This window comes from Chiloscyllium plagiosum, chromosome 11 (assembly GCF_004010195.1).
Source record: "Chiloscyllium plagiosum isolate BGI_BamShark_2017 chromosome 11, ASM401019v2, whole genome shotgun sequence".
Lineage (NCBI taxonomy): Eukaryota > Metazoa > Chordata > Chondrichthyes > Orectolobiformes > Hemiscylliidae > Chiloscyllium > Chiloscyllium plagiosum.
In genome coordinates this window covers 30,273,867-30,289,893 of record NC_057720.1, presented here as the reverse complement: position 1 = coordinate 30,289,893, position 16,027 = coordinate 30,273,867, and the positions used below count along the sequence as shown (strand labels likewise).

The 16,027-nt window shown below is 41.6% G+C and overlaps 1 protein-coding gene across 2 annotated transcripts in view; it reads left to right on the top strand.

Annotated features, from left to right (window-relative positions):
* The window catches only part of ttc4 (tetratricopeptide repeat domain 4), a 19,268-nt gene extending 3,550 nt beyond the window's left edge, over positions 1-15,718 (top strand). The window contains exons 4-10 of one of the 2 annotated variants that reach the window (XM_043698992.1): positions 755-832; positions 3,403-3,527; positions 3,956-4,042; positions 6,146-6,384; positions 9,942-10,026; positions 11,521-11,603; positions 15,513-15,718. In XM_043698992.1, the coding sequence (XP_043554927.1) occupies positions 755-832; positions 3,403-3,527; positions 3,956-4,042; positions 6,146-6,384; positions 9,942-10,026; positions 11,521-11,603; positions 15,513-15,612 (797 nt within the window). In that variant the 3' untranslated portion in view covers positions 15,613-15,718. Of the gene's footprint in view, positions 1-754; positions 833-3,402; positions 3,528-3,955; positions 4,043-6,145; positions 6,385-9,941; positions 10,027-11,520; positions 11,604-11,985; positions 12,813-15,512 lie in introns of those variants that run through there. The other variant, XM_043698991.1, reaches the window with a different exon arrangement.
* Positions 15,719-16,027: the final 309 nt, after the last annotated feature.

Genomic DNA, 16,027 nt, shown 5'->3' with positions numbered 1-16,027 from the left:
ACCATCTTCTATATCATTAATATATATTGTAAAAAGCTGCGGTCCCAGCACCGATCCCTGCGGTACCCCACTGGTCACCGCTTGCCATTACTTGAGGACTGGAAGGTTTGCTGGTATGTTTAATAGAAATGTCACATTGCACATTTGTATGAGTTCTAAAGGGAAACACAACATTAACAGAACATTTGGTATCATTAGATCAACTCAACAATTAGTTATAGGCTGTAAATTAATATAATTAAAGGAAAATATAAAACTAAACTAGAAAAGCACATCTGTAATCAAGTAGTACTTTCCTCCACATGCGAGTACACCCAGGTAATGTCAGCTGTTAAGTATAGAACTAACATATGCAACAGCAAAAATATGGTGAACAAAAAACAGAGAACATTACAGCGCAGTACAGGCCCTTCGGCCCTCTATGTTGCGCCAACCCCTTCCTATAGTATGGCGACCAAAACTGCACACAATATAACATATGCAACAGCAAAAATATGGTGAACAAAAAACAGAGAACATTACAGCGCAGTACAGGCCCTTCGGCCCTCTATGTTGCGCCAACCTGTGAAATCAATACAATGACCATTTAAAGGCCCTTAAAGTTGGTGAATCTACTACTGTTGGAGGCAGGGCGTTCGACACCCCTACTACTCTCTGAGTAAAGAACCTACCTCTGGCATCTGTCATATATCTATCACCCCTCAAAAAAGTAAATTTATTCTCACACTCTGTCTTTTAATATGCTTTATTCAAGGTAATAATCGATCTGCACTAAATGATGTGATTGCAGCTCGAAAACTGAAACCAAACCATTTGAAAGCGATCATTAGAGGTAAGATAGCAGAAATATTTGATCTATTCCCTGCTAAATCTGTGTGTGTTGATGTATGAAACAGCTAGGTACTTCTCTCTTCTCCCGGCCACCCCCCCCAGCTTTTAGGAAATCTGTAATTGAGTTTTGAAAGTGTATTTTATTCTAGCAATAGCACAGGTAGTATGAGCCCAAATCTTCAGATCTGGATCAGAATTCCTATTTCCAACCCAAATCAGACAAAAAGTCCCCACCTAGCTTTGAGGGGATTTCCTAGCTGAAGCGATCCAGCCCAAAGCAGCAGGTCCTGCAGCCAACGCCAGCGTGGATTAGTGCTCAAACCACATGTTTCATTTGCAGCAGTACCTGCTGTATTTCAAGGTTTAAAAATCCTAAAATCACTGACAGCTACTGCAAGAAGGTTGGTAAAAGTGTGTGGGCTGCACAGGTGCAGGGTGGGGTAACAGGGTTGGAAGGGTGGCGTGTACAGGTAGGGGCTAGGACAGTGATGTGGGTGAGTGGTGTGGAGTTCTAAATAAGTGAATGTGCTGAGGATAGGTTGGGTTGGGTATCTGCCTGAGTGGAGGGAGTTCAGGGCTGTCTGATTGTGCCCAGTCAGTGAGGGGAGGGGATTAATGCAGATTGATTTTAGGGGTCGGGTAGCGGGGGGGGGAATTCGTTGTCTGGGGTTGCTGTCAGGTCCAAGGTTGCTAGGGTGAGTTGGTTTCTGTGTTGAATGTAAGGGAGAGTGACTAGGGGTGGGAGGACATTAGGATGGTATTTTGTGGTCTGTCGGGCTGTTGAGTTCAAGAGGGCTGGAGGGGTTAATTGTCTGTTTGGTGGCTATCTGGGTTGAGGGAGGCATTGATGTTCATAAAGGGTTGGGGGTGGTGATGAATCAAACAAGGAGGGTTAGTTTTATGTGTGGAAAACAAAAGTGCGTAAGATCACTAATGTTCACGCACGGTGGCACAGTGGTTAGCACTGCTGCCTCACAGCGCCAGAGACCCGGGTTCAATTCCCGCCTCAGGCGACTGACTGTGTGGAGTTTGCACGTTCTCCCCGTGTCTGCGTGGGTTTCCTCCGGGTGCTCCGGTTTCCTCCCACAGTCCAAAGATGTGCAGGGTCAGGTGAATTGGCCATACTAAATTGCCCGTAGTGTTAGGTAAGGGGTAAATGTAGGGGTATGGGTGGGTTTCGCTTCGGCGGGTCGGTGTGGACTTGTTGGGCCGAAGGGCCTGTTTCCACACTGTAATCTAATCTAATCTAAAAAAAAAATCTAATCTAATTCACGTACAGATGACTCTTCATCAGAGCTGATGTGAAGTGTGGAGGAGTCAGCGTTTATGCAATGGAGGTGGAGGAGAGAAAGAGTGCCGATAGTGCAGATCTGAAAGGCTGCCGAAATGAGCAGAATGTGAGAATGGCAGAACAATGCTGAGTCTAACTGCCAGACTGGAAAGAACAGACAGTCCCACTGGGGTGCGGGGAAGGGAAGAGAGGGCATGGTGACAGAGAATGTAACAAATAAAGCTATAAGGAAGGGAAGGAATGGAAGTGGGTTGAACCCACTGTTCTGTCATTCTCACGTTCCGATTACATAACCTGCTCTATGAACACCATTTCTTCCCCCCAGCATTCGCACTCTATCTCCACTATTGCATAAATGCTGCCACTTCCACACTTCACATCAGCTCTGATGAAGAGTCAGCTGGACACGAAACATTAGCATGCACTCTCTCCATGGTTGCTGTCTGACCTGCTGTGATTTCCAACATTTTTTGTTTTCAGTACAGATTGCAGCATCTGCAGTATTTTGTTCATACTTAGGGTTAGATTAATAGTTAGCCAACAGTTGGAGTAAATCTGAACCTCTCTAATCTTTCCAGGTTAAGGAAAGTAAAGCAGTAGCCTCCAAGATCTCTAACTCAGATTTAGGGAATATTCTGAAGGGTTCCGGAAGCTGGGTTATTGTCCATCTGACATTTCAGCTTCACAGGCAACTCTCACAGAGTAAACTGCATCAAGACTTCAAACAGTCCCACCATACAACTCTAGTTTATGATTCCTATTGGGAGATCCATGAGGAACTCTGACAGCGGGAAACCATAGCAGTGGACTCAGAATCTATGATGCTATACTGGACTTCAAACATTTGTGCTACACGCACAGGCAATTATGAATTTAACAGGGTGGTGCTCCACTAATTGACTTTCTTTTAGTCTTAATCCAAAGGCAGTAGCAAAATGGGATGCTGAGACAGAACAATGCCATATGGGACCAATGTTTGTTACTAACCATAGGTGAGTTAGATAATGATGAACCTCCCCTTCCTATCTCTCACCCATTTTTGCTGCTTTTTATTGAGAAAAGAAAGATCATTTTAAAAAAAAAAATTGACAATCTCCAGAGTCTTGTTCTGGTGATCATCTAACAGACTCCATATTTAATCATAAACATTAATATTATATTATGAAATGGAGGTAGATTTTGTTAAACTGGCATCTCACTATGATTGCTTGATTAGTAAATAAATGTTTGGGAAATGGATTTTCTAATGACATTAAATGACTGAAGTTTTATATTGACAGGTGTTCTTTGTCACATTGAACTGAAAAATTACAGCCAGGCAATAGCATGGTGTGACGAGGGCCTCCAGTTTGAACCCAAAGAAAAGCAACTCATTGAATTGAGAGCCAAAGCTGATAAACAGAAGGTATGTTTAGTGAGTGCTGGTTAAGTACTTGACTGTGAGAGATGAAGTCTGTGATGACTGCATTGCATGTGTGCTGGATACAGGGGATTTAGTCAATTAAGTTTAAAATATGTAGACAGAGCAGAAACTGTCAACGTCGTTCCTCGAGGCAGGGAAGAGATTTGTTAATAAGCAGAGTGGGAGCTGATGAATTAACTGTTTAAAATTGCATTGTAATCTCAGAGATTATTTTGTGCTGACAATGTGTGTTCTGGTGACAGGTTCATGTTGAACTTGTTATGCTCAAAGCCCTCACAGCGAGCAGAGAATGATGGCTTCAAAGGCATCATTTGAATATGCGTGGAATTCAGATCACAAGTGAAAGATCTTTGTTCTGACTGATTCTTGCCACGTCATCTCCTTCTTAATTATTAATTTATTTTTTAAAGCGCATTGAAGAGCGTAATCTAAGGAAATCAAAACTGAAGGAGAAGAAGGACTGGGTGCAAGCAGAGGCCTTACTGAAGGCTATCAGGGTAAGGGAATATGAAACTTTAGGAAAAGTGAACCTGTCTTCCACATTGCTATCAAGTTAAAATTGATCTCCTACAGAAGATGACCACATGACCTTATACTCTAAAAAGCTGAACTTTTCAAACTTTTAATCCTCGCTTTTAAGATGTTAAATAGTGTTCTAATTGTTGAGCATTTATTGTTAATTACTGACCTCATTAATTTGAGGTTAGACACAATTTTTAGATTTTACTTCAGCTTTACACCCTCAGAAATGAAGAAAGATGGCATTTCAGAATTGAAGGTCAATGCTATGTCATGCCTGAGCTTTGTGAAAAGGTATGATTTGGTACTTTGTCAGAACAGCATCTGCCACCTATACACAATAAAATCATCAATTGTCAGCTGACATCAGTTGATGAATATGTGTTGAACGATCTACATTAGAAATATGAATGAAACAAATGAACTTCGACTTGCTAGCAAACAAGACTGATACCAAGATTGTAGAAAGTGCTGTCTTTGTAAAGCTGGTGGGTTTACATACAGTCCAGAGTGGTTACGTATGGCAGATGGCACATGATTAAAGCCAATGGTAATAGTGGAGCACAGAACTCTCCGTAAAGAGAAACTTCAAAGAGGCATTATATCCACTTCATGGGAAAGGCTGGTTATTTGACTGCTTTTCCTGGTGATCATACAAATGATTCAACCCTTGGATATCTGCATAAAGAACCCTCTCAAGGATAGTGTTTGAAGGAAGTGGGAATTGGGGGTGGAAAATTGCAGACACCTTGACTAGCAACATTGTGCCAATGGGTTTTAGGCACAAGGTATGAGCTTGATCCTAGCGATGTCAAAAAAATTTTCTAAAATGTGCAATATCGAATACATTCAACAATATTTAGGATCCTACTTGTGGAATTTTGGTGTTGAACCTCCTGGTACTACCAATGATAAGGAAAATAAAGATGAGGAAGATCTATGTTATGTTATACCAAAATGATATTTGGATAAAGTATTCAGTGATTTAGCTGCTAATCAGAGAGACATTGAAGAACTACAATGTTGTAGTTAATTCTTTATGGTACAGGTATCCCCTACTTTTTGAACCAATTCACTTTTATGAAAGACCTACTTTAGTACCTGTTTTCACTAAATGAAAGAGGATTTTCGCTTTTACAAAAAAGCGCACGCAGCAAGGGTGGCGCCAACAAGTACCTTCCCTGGGAACTACACTCAGCATCTCACCATCAAGCCACCATAGCTTTGAACTGTGTCTGCGAGCATCTGTGGTTTATCTCAATGTATTTTGTGCATCCGTTAGCAAAATGTGTCCTAAGCTATCTTGTACCTCCCGCCACCCCAACCTCCGAAGGCCATTACTATATGTTAGTGTTAGTTTAGGTTTAATGTGTTATTTGGTATGATTTGGTAGGTTATGTTTTGGGTTTGGGAACGCTCAAAAATTTTTCCAACATAAATTAATGGTAATTGCTTCTTCGCTTTCGCCAATTCGGCTTACAAATGGTTTCATAGGAACTATACATTTGTATTGTTTTGGAGGAAATGTATATAATTTATAATGTTACAAAATAAATAATGCTTGAGACTAAATGTGAATTCCTTCATGTTGTAAGTTTTTACTTTGTTCCATTATAATGGTTTTTGTTTGGGACCTAATCAAGCATACACATCTATCTCTTAAAATTATTACTTAGGAAAAGTCAATCTCTCAATCTTTGGCCTAAAATTGGGTTTAAAAGATTTGACTTTTTCATGAGTATGTACGGAAAATGTATATTTGACAATACTGCTTTGGAGAAGGATATGTTTTTAAAATGATACCTGATATTTAAGATCAGCACTTGTATGTGGCAACTAATTTACAGTAAGGAGGTGGAAGTGATGGAATGATTTTAGAATCATATGTCACAACCTCTACTTTAAAAACATATATTCTGCACTACCAACAGGCCTGTCCCCAATTATCACATAGCTTCCTGTCCCAAAGGATAGATGAATATCTTTGAGGAAAAGGGATTGACTCAGCATTGTTGCTAGATGTAAGGATATATTTCACTATTTCTGAATTTTGCTTTAGGTTTTATTGTTCTCTGTTGCAGGAGAGGAAGATCAAGGTATTTCAGCCTCCGGAGTTGTCCAGTCAAAACTCTGATAGTGATGATGATGATGATAATAAGGAAGACAGCAGGATATTAAGAACACTGTTTGATGGCATAAACTCCGAGAATGGCATTGTCGTGCACTTGGATGAAAATGGCACCTTAAATTGGCCTGTGCTGTTTCTGTATCCTGAATATGAACAAATGGATTTTATCTCAGCGTTTCATGAAGACACCCGGTAAATATCAAATAAAGACATCTTTCAGTTTAGGCACTTAATATTAATGTCTGTTTTTAGGTAGGACAAAGCCAAAATTTTGTGAATGCTGGATATCTGAAACACACACAGAGAATGCTGGAAAAACACGGCAGGTATGGCAATATTTGTGGAGAGAGAAACCGAGCTAATGTCTCCAGTCCAGTGTGACACTGAACTGGGTTTTCTAGCATTCTCTGTGTTTGTTGTGGGTGTTCTAAAAATAACCTCTCCAATGATTTGAGCAAACCTAGGACTTTTAGTCAAATATTCATGTGATGTGGGCTGATATTTTAATAATGTTATATTCATGACAGCTTCACACTAGACATTTTCAATGAATAAGCAACAGCCATGTCAAAATTATTTCCCACCTTTAGTAAATGTATGCACACTAGTGGCTTTGTCCCTGCATTCTGGAGCTGTCTGAATACACTGGCAATTTACAATCTTTGTGGTGAAATAGATCTGAGGATAACTTAGAAGCAAACACTTTCCAAAGGATGTGAACGTAGGTCACAAGATGAACTGAGACTGTCCTGAGTCTCCTTGTTCTGTTATGCCTCACTGAGTAGTGTGTTGGAAATCAAGCCTCACTATTCCCTGAGTCATCACAGAAGTTAAAATGTTATCACATTACACAACATCTCCAATTTATCTTTTTGTTAACTCAGATTAACGTGGACCAGGTTTCTGTGTTTACAAGAGCTATTGAGTGCAAACAAATAGATTCTAACCACAGATAAACAACAATGAACTATCGACACATAACTCTATCAATTAAAGCTCCAACCCCCTTGTAAAGCTCAACACATACACATAGACAGAAACAGCCAAAAAATAGTGTTATGGTTGGAGAGGAAAATAACTATCGGTGGAGCGAAACACTTCATTAGCACCAGACATCCGGATTTGATTGTTTGTTTAAGTTCTTTGTTTTTCTGATCATCTCCTCCATGTTCTTTCATTTCTTCATGGGAGTACAGGGTCAACTAGTTCACAAATGAAGAAGTCTTTTACCAATTATAGCAATTGGTAAACAAAAACACCTCGTTTTCTTTAGCCTAGGAATTTTATAGGGGTAAGAGATACCATCACCCCTTGCAATGTTCCAAGGCTTCCGCTTGAAGCATTCATACCCACAAGCTGTTTAGCTACCCAACAGTTAATCATAGAGTTGGCGTCAGGGTGACGACCTTTGGTATCCATGACTGGCCACATTTCCACAAACCAATCAGCTGCTTGCTGCTGGTTGAATCTCACTCGGTACACATACACTGGTGTCATGATATCTACTTTTACTCCTTCCCCCGCTGCTTGCAAAGCAAGAATGTAAGCACAACTTACAATGAGTTTCAGTAACTTGATAATTAAAAATACAACAATTCCTTCCTTGGTCTTTCTTTTAAAAACCGTCCTTTTCCCAGTTCAGAGTCTAAAGTGTGGTGCTGGAAAAGTACAGCAGATCAGGCAGCATCAGAGGAGCAGGTGAATTGACATTTCGGGCATAATTATATCAAAATTAGGCAGGATCTGGGAAACGTGGATTGGACGCAGCTATTTGAATGGAAGTCACATTTGATATCTGGGAGGCTTTCAAAGATAGTGCAGGATAGGCATTTCCCGTTGAAAGCAAACGACAGGAAAGGCAAGATTCGTGAACTGTGGATGACAGGAGAAATCGTACGACTAGCCAAGAGGAAAAGGGAAGCATACATAAGGTCCAGGCAGCAAAGAACAGAACGGGCCCTGGAGGAATATCTGGAGAGTAGGGCCAATCTTAAACAATGAATCAAGCAGGCTAAAAGGAGTCATGAAATCACTTTGGCAAGCAGAATTAAGGAGAATCCCAAAGCCTTTTATTCTTATATAAGAAGCAAGCGGGTAACTAGAGAAAGGATTGGTCCACTAAAGGATAAGGAAGAAAGGCTATGTGTCAAACCTGAGAAAATGGGTGAGATTCTGAATGATTACTTTGCATCAGTGTTCATTGAGGAGAGGGACATGATGAATGTTGAGATTAGAGAAGGAAGTTGGATTACTCTGGATCACGTTGACAGAAGTAGGGAAGGTGTGTTGGGTAAGCTAGAGGTTATTAAGGTGATAGGCAACATGGTTTTGTGCAGGGGAGATCGTGTCTTACCAACTTAATAGAGTTCTTTGAGGAAATGACCACGTTGATAGATGAAGGAAGGGCTGTTGATGTCAAATACATGGACTTTAGTAAGGCGTTTGATAAGGTAAACTAATGGAGAAAGTGAAGTCACATGGTGTGCAGGGTGTTCTAGCTAGGTGGATAAAAAATTGGTTGAGCAACAGGAGACAGAGAGTAGTAGTTGAAGGGAGTTTTGCGAAATGGAGAAAGGTGACCAGGGGAGTTCAACAGGGGTCATTGCTGGGGCCACTGTTGTTTGTGATCTACATAAATGATCTGGAAGAGGCCACTGTTGGTATGATCAGCAAGTTTGCAGATGACAGAAAGATTGGTGGAGTAGCAGAAAGAGTAGGAGACTATCAAAGAATACAGGAGAATATAGATAGACTGGAGAGTTGGGCAGAGAAGTGGCAGATGGAGTTCAATCCAGGCAAATGTGAGGTCATGCATTTTGGGAAGTCTAGAGCGAATTATATAGTAAACGGAAGAGCCTTGGGAAAAGTTGAGCAGAGAGATCTGAAGGTTGCTGCACAGATGGATAGAGTGGTCAAGAAGGCATATGGTATGCTTGCCTTCATCGGAAGGGGTATTGAGTTATAAGAACTGGCAGGTCATGTTAAAATTGTAGAAGACGTTGGTCTGGCTGCATTTAGAATACTGTGTACAGTTCTGGTCGCCACATTACCAAAAGGATGTGAACGCTTTGGAGAGAAGGTTTATGAGGATGTTGCCTGGTATGGAAGATGCTACCTATGAAGAGAGGTTGAGTAGGTTAGAAATGTTTTCATTAGTAAAAAGGAAGATTGAGGGGGGACCTGATTGAGGTTTACAAAATCATGAACCGTATAGACAGGATAGATAGAGATAGGCATTTTCCCAGGGTGAAGGATTCAATAATGAGGGGTCATGCTTTCAAGGTGAGAGGTGAAAAATTTAAGGGGGATACATGCGGCAAGTACTTTACACAGAGGCTGGTAGGTGCCTGGAACGCGTTGCCAGCAGAGGTAATAGAAGCAGGCACGCTAGATTCATTTAAGATGCGTCTGGACAGATGGATGAGTAGGTGGGGAGGAGAGCGATACTGATGCTTAGGAATTGGGCGACAGGTTTGGACAGTGGATTTGGATTGGCTCAGGCTTGGAGGGCCAAAGGGCCTGTTCCTGGGCTGTAAAGTTTCTTTTTCTTCTTTGTTCTATAAGCCCTTCATCAGGAATATCACTTTCTCCTCCTCTTCCCAGTTCAATCCACAATCAAGATTAAAGCAAAATAAAAAAGATATGATCTTTATAATATTGAATTATGGATGTGAGTTTTGTTTTCTGCCAAGCAGGGAAAAAAGATTTTTGCCTTCTAGAGATTAATTTTGGCTCTGTTCTCTTTTCAGGTTTATGGACCATTTATCTGTGATGTTTGGTGAGAACGTCCCCCCTTGGGATAATGAAAAAAAATATAAGCCAAATAATTTAGAGGTATTATTTGAACTGGATTTAAGAATGTTATCCTGAATGAAAAATGAGGAAGTGGAGGAAACTGTCTCCAACTTGGATGGAACTGTTAGTTCCATGTTAGCAAGCTCTCACAAAATTAGTTTTCATTCATTTTGATGCCCTTTGCGAAATAACTCAGAAAACAAATCAACACCTAATTTCCCTTCATTTTTTTAGTAGAGCAGAAACATTTATTCCTGGTGAACTCGCCTTCAGCACTGGTAATTTTAAAGTGATATGTTTCGGTCTGACAGCCATTATTTGTCGTAGTACCTCTGTTTGAAGATGATAGTTTTAAAAGTACAAAACTGATAGAGTTGGGTTGAGGGTAACAAAGTTATTCACAAATTTGTGGAACCCATAACCACTACGTTCTAGAAGGACATATTTATGCAAGTTCCCCTCCAAACCAGTCACCATTCTGACTTGAAAATATATTGCCGTTCCTTCAATGTCTTTGGGACAAAACTCTGAAATTAGCTCCCTCGTGGCATTGTGGGTTTACCTGCAGTAGTTCAGGAGGCATATCATGACCACCTTCTCAAGGGCAACCAGGGACAAGCAATAAATGCTGGCAGAGCCAACAACACCCATGTCCCAAAAACGTACAATCACTTGCATGAATCAGCCATACTTCTTCAACACCGAGTCTCTAAAATGGAGTTTGTAAGATATACAGGCAGCATTCCCTCTGGCTGCCTTAGCCTCCGAGGCTTGTGCATGGCAGTGACTTCAGAAGTTTTTGCAGATGGCTGTGTGTGAAACATTGGAGAACTTAAAGAGACATTGGATGCAGGAGACAGTTGATTTTTTTTGGTGCAAGGAAGCATTTGCTCTTCTAAGTGTTTGCTGCATGCAACCATTGTTCTGGTCTGGTTGGTGTGATGAGTCCAGACTGATGCATGTAAAATTTGATGAAATGTGAGATTTTGAAGCAAAGCATTCTTATTACATCTGACATAATGCTGTAAAAGAGCACATCAGGGCATTGCAGACTAAGTATTAAAGTTGTGACTAGTTAGTTTGCATAAATATGTTACCCCACTGCTTGTCAAACAGACTTGTAAATGTGATGCAAACTAGGTACAACACAGCTTACAACTGCATTTTAAAACAGGAAAATCTTTAGCCTTGAATTTTTATTTCCATTTGGGAGGTTTTAACCACAACTTACTGAACAATTTAAATTGATTTCAATACTCTGGATTATAATATCCTGAAATACATTCTAGAAGTGATATTGATTCTTACACTACTTCATTATTACACAAAAATCCATTTATCTTGAAGTGCAGGTCTTTGAAGGAGAGACGATAATAAGATGGAGAAAGGAATACTTGGTTTTTCTGTTTTAGAATCTTACTATTCTCTGTTGTAGTAATCAAGAGCAAACAAACTCAAATATTTTTGGTAAGTATTTAAAACATAAATAGAAAGATACTTTCTGTTAATAAATTTGCTCTCTTGTGCCTACAGCTATATTTTGAAGGTGAGCAAAGAGAGGATCTGTTCCTGGTAGATCCAATGTGCACTCTGCGCCAGATTCTGAGTCATGATAGGTGAGCAGAATGGCTTTTGAATTCAATTCCTGCTGTTCCTTTCACTTAGCTAGGTGGAGAACTACATATTTTTATATAAAATGGATTGTACCATCTTTAAAGCCATTTGTTTGGACATTCTAAAAAAGACAAACTTTTTGTGAATGTTACAATTCACTCAGATTGTGCTTTGCTGTGGCACCATTCACTTTTATGTGTATGTTGCAGCCGAAAGCAATTAATAGTGATGTTTGAGCTTCCGATGTTCTTACTGTATCATGAACTAACCAGAAATCTCACTTATTGTTACTGTATGCCATTCACATAATTTGGAGGATTTGCAAGTTGTTACTCGATCTATTTGGCCATGCTATGACTGTATATATCTTCCTTGGTCTTCTAGAGCTGGAGGAGTACATGAACCCAGAACTTCTGGTTCAGAAACAGTGATGTCACCCACAGTGCCGCAGGACCACCTTTGCATGTCCCATAAAAAGCTATCATTATTTTTAAAAAAACCATTGCAGGCTGGGAAGGATAGCCAGTTACAGCATTGGTTTTTTAATCTCTTAGACAAATTAACCTTAAACAACTTCCGGTCTGAGCACTCGGGTGAAGTGGATTTGGACAGTATCACTTCATATTTCTTCCTTCACCAACCCCTGCCTGGCCTACACATCAATTCATTTTAGACTGAAAATGTAGCACAGTGTGAATGCCAACACATTGTTCTGAGGCTGGGAAGGTTCTGCCCTATGTGAGAAAATTAGGAAGATCAGGTGAGAGCAAGTAGCTTCTTAACGTTGAGACCAAAAAGTCTCATTTTCCAACCCTGTATTGAATGGCAAGATGAGATTCTCACTACAGAGTTGAGAGAGGCACTGTAGCATTCATCAAAATCCTTCATTATTACTTGGTCTTCCCTTATTACTATGCAGTTTCCCATTCTGCTACCACTGGTTAGCACTCAGAGGTAAGACTTCCCAACTGCAGTGAGCAATTCATCTCCTAACTCTCCAAAGATTGTCCATCATCTCCAAGGCACAAGTCAAGAGTTTAATGGAGTACTCCCCATTACTCCAGAAGCTTGACTCCATCCAGGATAATGCAGCATGCTTGATTGGCAATCCATCCAAAAGTAGCACCAACATGTACCATCTACAAGATACAATGCAGAAATTCACCAGAGATCCCCAGGCAAACCCACAACCACTTCCATCTAGAAGGACAAGGACAACAGTTACATTGGAACACCATCACCAGCAAGTTCCTCTGAGCCACTCGCCATCCTGGCTTGGAAATATATCACCGTTCCTTCACTGTTGCTGGGTCAAAATCCTGGAATTCCCTCCCCATCAGCATTAGGGGTCAACCTACAGCATGTGGACTGTAGCAGTTTGTGAAGGCAACTCATTGCCACCTTCTCGAGCAACTAGGGATGGGCAGTAAATGTTGGCCATCCCACAAGTGATTACAAAACCCATGGAAGTCAGAGCAGTAACCAGGCCACTTGTGCTTGATGCTTGTTCCTCCAGATAATGTCAGTCTTCCTCCTGCACAATGTGCTAGACTGCATGGCTTCCTTCAGCCATGACTCCAAGTCAAATGGGAGTAGTCCTCAGTCAAGGCAAGGGAAATGGGTTCCTGATGCAATAAATCAGCAGCAGCCTCCGATATCAGTCCAGGGTCTTGGACATAGTACTCAGCTGTTCAGGGTAATCACGGTCAGGGGATCCGGTCTGGGAGTAAGTAATGGTCAACCTTATGGGCCCAGTGCACCCAGGCCAGGGAGTCACAGGACAACAGGTAGGGAGCTGTACATATCAGTTAGAGATCTAGTCACTCATCATTTGGAGCTGTCCATCGAAGTCTCTAAACTGGGTGAGTCACTGTCAAGTCCTGGGAGGTCTGTTCATTAAAAGCCGGTGGAATGCGAAGAGATATTCTTGGAGGCCAATGTTATGAGATTGAAGCTACGGAACTTAGTTTGACTGGTAATTGGTGGCAACATGCAGAGAGTAGATGTTGGAGGGAGGGAGGGAGGGTGTTGGTAATTGACAGTCAGCAGAAGCCTGACTTCTATCAGGCGGGGGTAGCATGCACTCCTATTTCTGGCATGGTTACTGGAACTGAGGATGTAAAATGAAGAGATGAAGATTAAGATGGACTGGTTGGGTGGGGACCTAGGGATGTTCAAAACCTGTAGGATTGATGGGTAGAGGCACCAAAAAAGGAATTGACACTTGAGGATTCACCAAGGATAGGAAGCCGAGCTTGAGACTCACTGTTTAGAATGGCATCATGGTCATCACAGACACGGTGGGTCAAAGAGCCTGTATCAGTGCTGTACCCTTCTGTGTGAAGAGCAACTTCCAATAGGCAATAGATCTTAAGTGTGGCAAGTGGAGCTGAAAGTGGCTGTCACCACTTTCAGCTAAGTTAAGTGTTTTGCTTCACAATCCACTAAAGCAGACAGCACACAGTGCTCACACAGGTCTATGTGAACCTTAGACATTAATCTATGTTTAGTCCAAATTCTTCTCCAAGCATTCTTGACCAGGTAACGGCTATGATGCACTAACCTTGTTTTGTGGGCTGAAAACCTTAATGCCATTTGCCAAATTAACAAGCATTTGCCAGTTCTCAGAAGCTACTCACTTCACACATTGAAGGCGTGTACCTCTAAAGTTCTGTACCTTCAATGCTGAAGTTCCAACCAGACAGACATTTGCATATGCATTCACAAATGTGATGTATTTTCAGTGAAGTGTCACCAGCAGAAGGTCATCTTCCTTCTTTGCATGACAGTTCAGTGCAGTCCTGGGTTCCACAACTGGGGTGGAGGGAGCCTGCCCACATTGGAGCCCACCAGCCTTGGTGGTTTGGTGTTGTGTTAGAGAATCCTGCCATGCTGAGTGCCCCCCACTCCCCACCCCTCACAAGCAAGGCCACCCTCCCCAGCTTAAATGCCTGGAGTTCTGAGGGTGCCAGGCAATATGAGGGTAGAAGGCCAAGCTCTGTCTGGAGTGTCCTGAGGGGAGTCCTGTGTGGGCCCTCCTCTGGCTAGCATCACCATGTCCCTTTGAGAGAAAGCAACACCTGGGGTGTACTCAGTCACCTTGCTGCCCTGTGACCATACCATTGCTACTGCGTACAAATGGATGGAGTGATAGAGTGCAGGCCTGTGAGACTGTCCAGCATCCTCAGACTGCTAGATCTCGCTCTGCATAGCAGCTGCCCATGGAGGCAGCAGTGTGGCAACGGTTTTGCTGCAGTCCTATAAAATCTGTGTTAGGTTACCGTGTGCCCCTGGCAAACCTGCCTGCTGTTCCTGTGTTTGCTTGTGCATTTCAATGAAATTGTTAGTAGCCAACACCATAGGGTCCTCTTCTGCTTTGCAGGTTCCTGGTCTCCAGCAGTCCCCCTGAGTCCCAACAAGCTGGGACATTTCTTCCTTGGCAGTTTACAGGGATGTGGCACTGAAATGCTCATCAGCCAGTGCTCCCAACCCTAAATTTCACTGGGTACCACTGAGGGGTTCAATATCAGACCTAGTGGTGGGTGCAGGGCCAGTCTTGCTGGACATCCTCTGAGGGATCTGTGCTCTCTTCCTCAGTTGATAGAAGAGGACATACATTGCAGTTGCCATCCTCTTGACTGCAGAGAACAGACTAATGCCACTGGTACTACAGGAGACAAGAGAATCCTTTGTGAACAAATTCTGGCATGTTAAGAATTCATTCACATTGTGGATAATGGGAAAGTAGAGCAGCATTGGACAGTGCTTCTTAGTTGGTTGGCCAGGACGTGGATGTTTGTGTCCCCCCATATGACTGGTCCCACTCCTCATTTAGATCATTGTTCTTTTTATTCCATAAAAGTGGATGTTGTTTGATATTAATTCATACTTCTTTGAATCCTTGTATCTAGGTATGTTGTGAAGGCTGGAAATCCGAGAATCATAATTCTAGTAAGAGATTCATCATTCTCCAAAGAGTTTCTATCAGGAAAGAAGCTCCAAGTCAGTTAAGATAATACAGAGCTGGAGATTTGGCAGCAATTGTGGATAAAGTAGTTATCATTTCTAATCCTATATGACTGTTCAAAACTTATTCTAGTAAATTGTGTTATCTCAATGAATGTGGGTGTGTGATCAACAGTAAATAGTTTTAGAAAAACATGGACAATAATACCATATTTGAAAACCATACACAAATGTGAGAACAAATGATCTGATCACATCTCATCATTATCATTGAATGAGTGCTCTCCAGACAATACATACTCCCTGGGTGCTGCTTAGGATTGCCTTCTACATTTTATTCTCAAGCTGAAGATTCCAAACAATTGTTTTCACTCCAGTTTATTAAGCCAATTGCAGTGAGAACAAAGAGGTCACAGAAACAGACAGAATGGTGGTGGACCTGTGTGGAACTTGACAGCAA